We start from the raw sequence: 11,561 nt of genomic DNA, 5'->3' as shown, positions 1-11,561 counted from the left end.
ATACGTACAGTCGGTGGCACCGGCAATTTCCACACATATGAGTTCTCACATCTTACTTTGCCTCCTGTGACCAACATCCTATAGATAGATTTGGCCGTATAAGACGCACTAGCTGTCCACTTCCACAGTACCTGATCCCTTCCTTGGCTTAGTACAACCTCTAGATCAGCAGACGGTAGCAATATGTCCCCAATCGGTATGGCATCTCTCAATGAGATTTTAGGTTGGGTAGGTTTCTGACCCGTTTCCAACATATAGAGTAAAGGTCGGTTATGCCAAGCATCATACCAGAAAGAAATTGCAGCTCCATCTCCAATCACCCAACACGTTGACCATCTGAAAATTGGCATCAGTCTCAAGAGAGCTTTCCAAAAAAAGGAACCATCAGTCAACCAGAACTTTGGACCATTAACATACATGCCTGTTGACTTGAGTGCCGTAACCGTGACCGTCCATAAACAATTCTCATTCGTATAAGCCCTCCACCACCATCGCATGAGCAAGGCCGTGTTGTGGAAAGCCAAATCTTGGATGCCCATCCCTCCTACTACCACAGGCATACACACTGTTTCCCAATTCAACAGTGAAATAGGCCTACCTTCCTTGTCATTTCTCCCCCACAAAAAGGCACGTCTAACAGCATCAATTCTATCCACTACCCATTTTGGCAATTTGAAACACATCATATAGTAAATAGGTATGGCCGAGAGAACCGATTTTACTAATTGCAACCTTCCTCCTCTTGATATCAATTTACCTTTCCACCCCTCCAATCTCTTTTCCAGCCGATCTATTAATGGGAAAAAATCCCGCTTTGCTGGCCTATTAATCGTTAAGGGCATTCCGAGGTAGTCAACAGGGAGTGATAGTTGCTCAAACATGAGAACAACCCCTGCTTGCCAACTCTCCCTCCGAGTCAGATTAAAAGGCACGAAACTACTCTTGTGATAGTTTATTTGTAGACCTGAGATTTGAGCAAAGCATCTGAGTATGATCTTTAGCGTGACCATTGTCTCAAGATCCGCTCTCGCAATGATTGCAGTGTCATCCGCATATTGCAAAGCAATTATTGTTTGGGGGCATTTCTTAGATAGGGGTATTGTAAGTAACCCATTTGCCGAGCTGATCATTCTCTGAAACACATCTACGGCTATTATGAAAAGCATCGGAGAAATCGGGTCGCCTTGCCTTAGGCCCCGCTGGTGCGTAAAGTAAGCAGTGTGATCTCCATTCATTACAATTCTGGACTGTGACGTTGTCAAGATGTTATGTATCCATTTTATCCATCTACTCGGGAACCCCCGAACTGTCATGACACTTGTTAGGAAATTCCAATCTATTGAATCAAATGCCTTGGCAAAATCAATCTTCGCAAATACTGCCTTTTCCTTTGAGGAATTAACATGCTGCAATATCTCCCTAGTCGCAAGGAAATTTTCAGCAATGTGTCTATCACGAGTGAAAGCAGTCTGATAGTACGAGACAAGTTCCGGCAACACTACTCTTAGCCGATTTGATAGAACCTTCGTGATCAGTTTTGGCACTATGTTAATTATGCTAATTGGTCTGTAATCCCCCATCTCCACTGCCTTCTCCTTTTTGGGTATCATTACTATATTCGCTTTGTTTATTTCCGATAAATCCAGCCCATGCTCCCAGAAATTCTCAAATATTTTAAAAATATCATCCTGCAATAGATTCCAATATTCCTTAACGAATTCATGCGGAAGTCCGTCGGGACCAGACGCTTTATTGTTCGCCAATTGTTTAACCGCCCTATTTATTTCTTCCATGGAAAATCTCTGTTGCAAGTGTTTAAGGTCCATTTGCTGTTCTGGATACAACACCTTCGGATTAAAGGTCATAGATGGTACCTTTTCTCCAAGAAGGCTCTTCATATGCTGTTGAAAGCTGTCCATAATGGATTTTTGGTCTGTAACGGATTGCTGTCCCACCAATATTGTCTGTACTGTATTTCTCCGTACCCGTGCCGAGGCATAGGCATGAAAAAATCTTGTGTTGCGGTCTCCATTCTGTAGCCAGTTACATCTCGATCTTTGGTGCCATCTAATTTCAAAATTACTTGATAGCTCATACGCCTTTTCTCGGATTTTCTGCCTCAAACAAAATTCTCTCTTATCTAATTTCCTTTTTTCCTCAATCCGATCAAAAAATAATATGGCCATCTTGCAATACTCCAATTGATCCTGCATTTCATTAAATCTTTTCCTATGCCATATTCTCAATTCCGAATGCAACCGAACCGTTTTTCCATCAAAACCACTCAAGGCATTCTCTGGAGTTGTTATTTGGGTGTTCGCCCAAATCTTTTGAACCATCTGATGTGCATAAGAATATTTGAACCAAAACCTTTCAAGTCTGAATGGTGCCTTTCTCGCCGGTGGTGTTTGACATGATAAAACCAACGGGACGTGGTCTGATACTATCATCTCAAGCGCTGTGAGTGTGATAGTGGGGTATTTAAGTGCCCAATCCGGTGTCAGGAAACACCTGTCGAGCCTAGACATCACTGGGTTCGGCTGTTTATTTGTCCAAGTGAAATCACGATTTTGTAACTGCACCTCCATGAGTTGAAGGTCTCTAATGAGGTCATTGAATTCAAACATGAGTCCAAATCCCCTCATTTGACCCGAACGATCGACCATCCATCTAACAAGGTTGAAATCACCCGTCATTATCCAAGGCTGTGTTATGTAATGCGCTAGCCTTCTCACTTCTTCAATAAATTCCATATTTTCTTCATCTCTACTGGGTCCATATACCGTGGTAATCACACAAAGCCTTGACGTTGAAGCTTGCTGTAGAACAGCTGTGCATGTATGCCTTGTGGCAAAGGAGTTAATCAAAGTGTAAGCATGCTTCCATGCTATAAAAATTCCCCCTGCCGAGCTATTTGCATCTACCCAACACCCTTCTCTATTAAAAAAACTAGGCAGCATGCATGGAATATAAGCAAAATCAAATTTATTCCACTTTGTCTCTTGCAAGCATACAACATCACAACGAGACCTTCTAATGACATTCTTAACGACATCACATTTTTTAACATCACCTAACCCTCTGACATTCCAGGACATAACTCTGATTTTTTTTTGATACATTAAAAAAACTGAAAAACATCAACAAGCACCACAAAAATTCAACACTTATGCTGGTTCTCAATCCATCTCGGATTGGATCTCCTCCTCGGAATCTAGGTTCGAATTGCCTTCCTGTGCAGCCCCTTCCTCTTCATGGCTTTGCATGTCATCCTCTTCATCCGAGTTTGGTAAATCTGATACATGCAACCTCTGTAAATTATCATCTTCAATTGTCTGTTGGACATCTTGCGGATTCACACCACAGCCCTCTGCTACAGCAATGCAGTGAGCGAAATCCACATGGACTTTGAAGAACCCCTCCGAATCTTTTACTAGATCCACCTTTCTTTCTTTCCTTTTGACAAAGGATCTCTTGGACGGCCCAGCTCCAGAATCTTTACGCTTGTAGCCCATAATTAATTTTGGGCGGCCCAAAACTTGGTTAAATATGCTTTTGTTTTTCTTGGATTTTCTCACTGATTTTCTCAATACTGCCAACGGCTCTGAGTCTTCCTGTGGGCCCCCTTCCACTTGAGTGGGATCATTTAATGCTTCTTCAAAACCCATCTCCCCTGCCTCTGACTCATTAACATTTGTGTCTGACTGATCAGTCGCGCGTGGGATAGGTTCTTTCTGTTGGGGACCTGCCTCACCATTAGGTAATACCAGTTGCGTCTCTTTTTGGTTATCCCCTTTAGACACGTCTCCTTCATCACATTTATTACCTCGTACTTCCTGTTGCCCCTCAGGAGTCGTGCCCCTTAGAACCGTATCCTCGAGAAATACCTCTGTCAGGTCCTTCTCGTTGTTGATGTGAGTCTCCAGATCTGTACCGTTAAATGAAACGGGTAACTCAGATTCATTGATTTGACCCGCCACACCAGAATCTGTTAGTAATAGAATTGAATCTGAATTTTCTTTAGGCACTTCTTCTCCGATGATGACCGCTCTGACTGCCAACGGCAGCGTGTCCAACTCTCGCCCTTGACACAATTCTAAAAGTACTCGTCTTGACATCGGGAACATGTCATCTTCTTCAGCTGAGCCTATGGTGCTGCCATGTCCGATCTTGGTATCTCCTTCCTGCTGTTGCTGTATCGGTTTTGGTGGTTTTCCAAATTTTTGTGGAGGTTTTGGGAAATCAGTTTCGTCATAAACTCTGCCTTTCTTCCATTTAATTGGCTTGATCTGTATTGGGTATTTCGCTTCCCCCGCCACCATGAGCACCCCCTCAGGGATATCTTCCAACTTCTCTACGGCCACCACAGTGGTCCAGGCAGATATATCAGCCTGATTGGGTTGTGCTACCGTACCCAAGTATGTGCCAAAAGAACTTACCGCATTGATGACCTGTTTTTCTCTGTAAAAGAAAGGTGGAATGCCAACCAGGTCGATAATAGCTTTGAATTCCGGGACCAGCCTCTCTACATCCTCTGTGTGGTCCCATTTCTGAAACGAAATGCCCTCGTCCCACACCTCATACGGAATGGCTTGAATCAATGTCTCAGGTGCCAACCCTTCAGGTAAGATGATGAGGAACCTCTTCTTTGTGAGCACCGATACGACTATCTCAGATTCTGGGATGAGCTTTGACTGAGCCACCCATTCGGCTATCTTATCAACTGATAAGTCAAAGTTAATGGCCAATGACTCTGTATGCACCACGACCCCTCGATTGAGCCGATCCATTTCATGGTAGTACTCAGCATCACGATCTACGAAACATCTGACAAACTCAGGCCGTCCCTCAGGCATCGGTGGTGGATTGCGGGGTTTTGGTTCAGTTAGCATCTCGCCGAAGCCCGGTTCATTTTTCTGAACTCTGTCTACTGTAACCGGCTTACCGGCCGGCATGGGAGCTTGCTTGGTGTTTGCTGCCTTACATTTATTACCAGTGTGGCCACTTTTCCAGCACCGGCCACACTTGGGTGGGTTTCGACAGACGGCAATAGAGTGTCCTGACCTACAGCATCGGAAACACTTCCCTTTCCATTCCTCAAACTTAGAGGAGGGGGGGAAACGTAATGGGGTAGGGCTGTGAGGCGAAAGGTAGTAGGTTGGTGTCTGGGGTGAGGATGGTGGAGAGATAGGGGGCGAGGTGGTGGGTGAGGTGTTGCGGTTGGCCACCATCCCAGCATAGGTAGGCTTTGTTTGAAATGGGATGTAAACCTTGGATCTTGGTATAAGCACTGCCGGCGATGGTACTCCTCCTCCCGGCCTCCAGTGGTTTGGGTATGACCTCTTCCTGCGGACTATTTGCCACTCTGGCTCCTTAGGCGGGAAGGCCCTCCTGTTCTTCTCGATGAGAACCTGAAGCTTGGCCTTTCCTTCATCAAGGATCGCCTTTCCTTTCTCCATTCCTTTACACCGGCAGCTAAATCTGTTTGCCTCTCTCTCTCTCTCTCTCTTTTTTTTTTGAAATACCTGGCAGTGGCTGCCTAGGTCCGAAATTTTATTGATCAAAGTATGAAAAGTCTTACAAAACTGGGAACATTCGGTTACCACCGAATTTACCCTTAAAACAACAGTAAACATCAATGATGTAAATAAATCAAAAACCATAAACATCCAAACTCATTAACCCAAAAACACATACACCCATCTAAACTAATCAGGTTCTGGTTGAAGGGTGTAATCCCCCTGCCTCACCTTTGCACAACTCTTCCTCCACAACTCACCTTTGCACCTTTGCACAACTCTTCCTCCACAACTCTCTCTCTCTCTCTCTCTCTCTCTCTCTCTCTCTCTCTCTCTCTCTCTCTCTAGTTGATAAACAAAAGTAGTGTTGGTGGGCCTTTTGCTTTTGGCGAGGAGGAGAGTAGGGAGAACCAAAGAGGAAATTTTAAATATATCTGAAAAATATCCGAAATAAGAAGGGAGAAATTAACGGGTCAAACACAGAGAACTGAATGGTTCGCTGGTTGAGAACTTGAAAAGTTGAAATGGACTTGCACACTGTAGCGGGACCACAATCATATTCTCTGCGGTAACATGATATTTTGATGATCGATGTTACATTAGATGATATTAATACAACTGAGTCATCGACCCACAAAATATTACATATTAGATTAAATGATATTAATACAACTGCGTCATACATTAAGCTCCCCTTAGTTATCAAAATTATCCGAACATTAAACAAGATGAAACACATAATTTTAAAAAAAAAAATTCACCAATGATCTTAATATGGGCAAGCAATTGTTGATGAGCTGATCAACAAATTCATTATCATTTTTAAATCCTACCATTTTAACAGTCTTGAGAAACTTTTGCTGGACAAATGCATCTGCCGGTCCCTTCTGAATTATTTTCCCTACAAACACATAAAATAGACAAAACTTTCATAATATTTTAGAGACAATTATTAAATCATCCTCTCATAAGAGGAATTGATTTAACCTAGATTACCGCTACAGTATGTCCTTCGATTTCATTTCCTAGTCAAAATAGGCTATGATATTGTCACTTCTGATCTGGACCTAATTGCTTGTTGGTTCTTAATTTTAACGGAAATAGTTTACATTATTAATATACTAATATTATTTTTTTTAAATAAAATTATAACTTCAGTCTCAAAACGAGTTCTTTATTTTACACAAGAAAAAAACGTGGTACAGAATTAAAAATCCCTCCTGGTTTACTGGTAATGTACCAAAAAAACAAAGAAAAAAAAAGATCCATAAGCGAGCATCTCATTTAAGTACCCAAACTGACATTTTACATTACAGGCATAAGTTTTACCAGAATTAGCCTATTTTCCTCTAACCAGACTAGCATTCTTAATCAGAATTTTCATGTACCCATCCACTGGAAACAACACTAAAGATTGTACCATGATTTATCACTACTATATTTCTGTAGATCAATTACAAGCCAGAATCCACTTGGACATTATTTTTCTAACAACGTAGTATTAAATCTTTTAAAAATTAAATATGATATAGCCCATTGTCATCAATTGGGATCCTTAATTATTTTCAATTATTCCTAATTAAGATGGAATTCTTATTCTTTACTATTATTACCAATTCCAGTTCTCAACCCACTGAATTCCAATTGTAATTCCATATCCTACAACGGAAATTAATCATGCACTAGTCTTTTGCATTATAGGATCTAAATACTTGGCATGCGTGCCGTGTCGTGACTAGTCACTCTGTGACTTGGGTCACGTGTCGTGCTAATGCTCTGTTGTGACCAATTTGATATGTAAAGTTTGATCACATTTAACTATTTTTTTCATAATTTAAGTTAGTTTATTAAGGATTCACTATTTGATATCTAGTGGTCATAATTACACATGAGGCAAATAGTCACAACACGCGACACACAAATGACACCACGTGACCAGTACACGTGTCATGCTTTGCTGTAATGCATCAGGTCAGTAACTTTTTAAATCCCTTTTTGCATTTGATAGAAAAAAGATCGTCAGTCATATAGAGTTTGCATAGACCTACGTACCAACAAGATCCTCAGCTTGATTCTGCCATGAAATCAAAGCTTGACCACACCTGACATTAGCACACGATAACAACCTAACTATATATCATCCCTCAATCAAACTTGTTGATCTGGACCTTCAACTTGTCTTATGTCCAGATTTATTTTGGGTTCTGTAAAAGCCACAAGTCTTTATAAGACTTATTTGCTTGTTGATCCTTTTAACGGGAATAATTTCCATTAATTACTAGTATTTTCTTGTAATTATAAAATTACAACTTTGGTCTTAAAACGATTTTTTTATTTTACAAAAGGCAAAACAAAATAGAAATTTCTATAGACCAAACTTCAAACAAGATAAAATGACAACATTGCAATTATGAGTGAAATTCAGGCCATAAGGATGTTACATTTGCAAACCTCGCACATAATCATATCAACATATAAAAATAATTACTAAAAGTCAATATTATGGAAACCCAATGGCATCAATACAACACAAGTTGCATTGCAGAAGCCTCAACAGTTTACATAATAGTATAACAAAAGAGGGGTGGGAAAAGAAAATCACCTCTCCATAGTAATTGCCCTGTAAGGTACTGGTACCAAACCCTCCCAAACCACTACCAGTACCACCACATCCCCAAAAGTACCAGTTTCCAAAATCCACCATGGTACTCAAATCATCTATTAAAGCCCCCTGCATCCCAAAATTACATCCACACCAACAAAATACTAGGAAAATACAAAACTCACCCAGAGAAGCACCCAGTAATTAAGGTTCAGTGTTTGCCATAACACCCAAAAGATATCACATATTAGATAATATTAATACAAGCGAGTCATGCATGAAAGCTCCCCCAAGTTACCATGGACAAGGTTCTTGTCGGAGTATGAATTTCACCGATGATCTTAACATGGGCAAGCAACTTGTTGATCAGCTGATCAAAAACTCTATAATGTCCCGAAATTCTAACGGTCTGAAGGTACTCCCGCTGAACTAATGCATCTCTCGGTCCCTCCTTAGTTATCTCCAAACATTTGCTCTTCCATGCCTTCAATTGTAACAAAACAAGTTATATGTTTCATTGATCAAAGATCCTTCGACAAGAACTTAATTGAGGGGACTATTATCAACAACACATAGTTACACACCACCTTTACTATATTGTTAAGTCCTGATCTACGTCCATTCCTAGCAAGTCTATTAACTATAGATACTCGAAGCTTATCATTTTTTTATTCGATCAAATTGGAATTTTCTACCATCTCATTAATTGACTTTGTTTTTGTCTGCCTCCCTTAATTGAGGCATGGGAAAATAATAAGTACCAGTAGCAATACCGAGAGATAGAGAGAGAAAGAGAGAGAGAGATTACACAGATGTTGTTTATGGTGAGCTCCTGTAGCTTAGGTGAGTGATGGAGGAAAAATGATGCAAGATCAAAGTCATGCAAACCCATATTCACTAGTTCCAGGCGCTTTAAGTTGTTGAACATTAGGCAATCAGAAAAATCCTTCTTTAGTACCTATTTTCATTACAAAGTAAAATAAAAACCATGTTCCAGAGAAAAAGCAAAAAGGAAAATAAAAAAGCTAATTACAAATGAGAACTTTTGGGGGGCTTATTATAGCCATAGGATGTGTTGACTCCAAGAACCACAAACAAATATCATGTACATTTAATATTATGAATTGTATCTAAATTATAGTTGAAAACAAAGTGTATTTATGGCAGACAGCATCAAGAGCCAATCAATTTAGAAAGATGATATTATATGAGTTTGTTTAATATTGTCCTAATAAACAATAAGGGTATGTACCGGGCTTCGTTAGACTTTGGAGTGCATATGTATATAACAGGAGCAGGGTTTTATTAATTCTAAAGTAACAAAAATAAAGCCAACAAAGAGTATATGCAAAAGTAGAAGCAATGAAGATTTTTGTTTCCAATATTTTGCAAAGAGAAAATACCTTTGGCAGCTTGGACCAATAATAATCAAGACGTAAGCTTTCAACATTTGAAAGGCTGTGAATAAGCTTGGGTAACCTCGTAACATATTTACCTTGATCACACAAACCAGGAATATAGATGGAGGCATCAACAAGCGATGGCATATTAAGCAACAGAGTTTTCCCCATAGCACTGACTATAATATTCAAATACACGAGATTAGGCGTGGAAATATGCAATCTCATTATGTGATAACCACTACTAAGAATCAACTTCTTCAAAGTGTTGGAACATATCTCAATAATGCTGATATAACAATTTTGTAGCACTAATACTTCAAGCACAGGACACCCCAACAAAAGCTTCTTCAAAGAGTCATCGCTCATTGTAACACCATCAAGGTCAAGTGTTTTAAGACAAGAAAGGTTTACTGAGTTGGGTTCTATAGCTTCAAAATGATTGACTTCTACAGAGAGACACAGCTGCAGCTGCAGATGTATTAGTGATGCACAAGTGAAAATGGCATCCATGTTTAAATTCAAATTTTCACACAAACCCATTTTGACTAAGCACGCTCGAGGCCCCAACTTCATCACATCACCAATATAATCGGCAACAGCTTGAGTGCGAGGAAAGTAAAACCTAGAATCCAACCAAAGTTGAAATATGTTAACACATGATGTCTCTCGTTTCTCCAACACATTTTTCACAAATAATTTGAATTTGGTCACAAATTCTTCTACAGCCATTTCACCATCAAGAAACTTTGGCAACCTGAAATCTAAAATGTCAAATTTGAGATCCTGCACAGAAGCCCATGTGTTTATCCATCTTTTGGACAAGATGCATGTCTGCACGGCCTCTCTTGTACTAAGAAAAGATAGGATATGTGTGCGAACATCATCAGGCAAGCTACTGATCCTATCAATGCCATAACTCCCCTCACTACCTTGTGCCTTGATATTCATCATATTTTACCTTCACAAATGCATAAAACATGTCCAGCTTTGTTAAGATGACCATATCTTAATTTAGAAAAGATGAACATATCTTAATTTCAAGAATTAAGATGAACATATCTTAAATTAGAAAAGAATCTACAGATCTTAATTTAGATGAACATATCACAATAAATTGTTAGACTGGAGATGTTTCCTTTGCCGTGGCAAGTTGCAGGGTTCCGATAATGCCAATAATATCAGTTGAAAATTGGTCAGAAAAATTATCAGACCAGACTAAGCAAATAAATTTAATGCGAACTGATTTGAAATACAATTTATGCTGAGTTATAGGGTTTCAGTCAAAACACAAAATATAAAACCCATTAACACAGCAGTACTACCATTAATCTTCTAAATCAAGACCAAACTTCAGTAAGCCACCCAATTAAAAATGCTGAGTTGTAAAACAGTTCACAGTGTATTACAACATTTATTATGCAACTTACACATTTCTGTTTCTAAATTTCTACAATTTCAACCATGCCCCAGATCATAGATAGCATCAAGAAAAAAAATCTCAATTTCAGAAAATTCGAGTATGAACAGGTAAGGAACCAAACATGCAAGCACGCATTCAAGCTTTCAAGTCAGCCATTAATGGCTATTTTACCCTAATCAAACATAACTTAAAAAGAGAAAAACAAGACGTATACCAGTATGAAGAGAATCGAGCAAAGGAGGGGGTTTCGATCTAGTGCCTCTCTATTTAATTTACTTTTTCTTTTGCAAGAAAATGTTTAAAAATGAAGAGATAGAGTTTACCTAGAGGAGCCAGCGCGACAGAGTAGAGAAGCGGCGCAGGGGGAGTTCAGTAGAGAGAGGCAGCAAAGAGGGAGAGAGGGATCGGTCTAGTCTAAACAAACGGGCTGATAAACGGGCCGATAAACGGGCCGTACGAAAATCATCCAAACTCAGCCCGTTTGTATTAGTATAATTTTGCCTGTTTAATTAGCAAGCTTATAGTTTCTAATAATGGGTTTGACTTGGGATGTTTAATTGTGGAGTAACAGGTAAATAAAGAATGTATTTCTCGTTTAAACTGTTCAATAATAATCT

General features: G+C 39.7%; 1 protein-coding gene across 4 annotated transcripts; it reads right to left on the bottom strand.

Moving 5' to 3' along the window:
* Positions 1-7,961: 7,961 nt before the first annotated feature.
* Positions 7,962-11,341, bottom strand: LOC144549490 (F-box protein At4g22280-like). 4 transcript variants are annotated; one of them, XM_078298242.1, is made up of 4 exons: positions 11,268-11,341; positions 9,525-10,482; positions 8,930-9,079; positions 7,962-8,605 (listed from the first exon to the last, which is right to left on the bottom strand). In XM_078298242.1, exons 2-4 carry the CDS (start codon positions 10,473-10,475, stop codon positions 8,393-8,395), a joined length of 1,314 nt encoding a protein of 437 aa, XP_078154368.1. In that variant the 5' UTR covers positions 10,476-10,482; positions 11,268-11,341; the 3' UTR covers positions 7,962-8,392. The 4 variants fall into 4 exon arrangements, with proteins under 4 accessions (XP_078154368.1, XP_078154367.1, XP_078154369.1 ...); XM_078298241.1 differs by lacking the exon at positions 11,268-11,341 and adding an exon at positions 11,159-11,251; XM_078298243.1 differs by lacking the exon at positions 11,268-11,341 and having other exon boundaries at positions 9,525-10,146; positions 10,279-11,143.
* Between the last annotated feature and the right edge of the window lie 220 nt (positions 11,342-11,561).

Source organism: Carex rostrata, chromosome 35, assembly GCF_964058835.1.
Source record: "Carex rostrata chromosome 35, lpCarRost1.2, whole genome shotgun sequence".
Classification (NCBI taxonomy): Eukaryota; Viridiplantae; Streptophyta; class Magnoliopsida; order Poales; family Cyperaceae; genus Carex; species Carex rostrata.
Note: the sequence above shows the minus strand (reverse complement) of the source record. Positions and strands in the feature narration are given on the sequence as shown.

Bases quoted from the DNA above. Each gene is read 5' to 3' on its own strand.
- LOC144549490 (XM_078298242.1), bottom strand. From the start codon at position 10,475: ATGATGAATATCAAGGCACAAGGTAGTGAGGGGAGTTATGGCATTGAT. The intron at 9,080-9,524 runs GTATTTTCTCTT...TAATGAAAATAG, and splicing joins ATTGGTCCAAGCTGCCAAAG to GTACTAAAGAAGGATTTTTC. The intron at 8,606-8,929 runs GTAATCTCTCTC...TTACAATTGAAG, and splicing joins TCACCATAAACAACATCTGT to GCATGGAAGAGCAAATGTTT.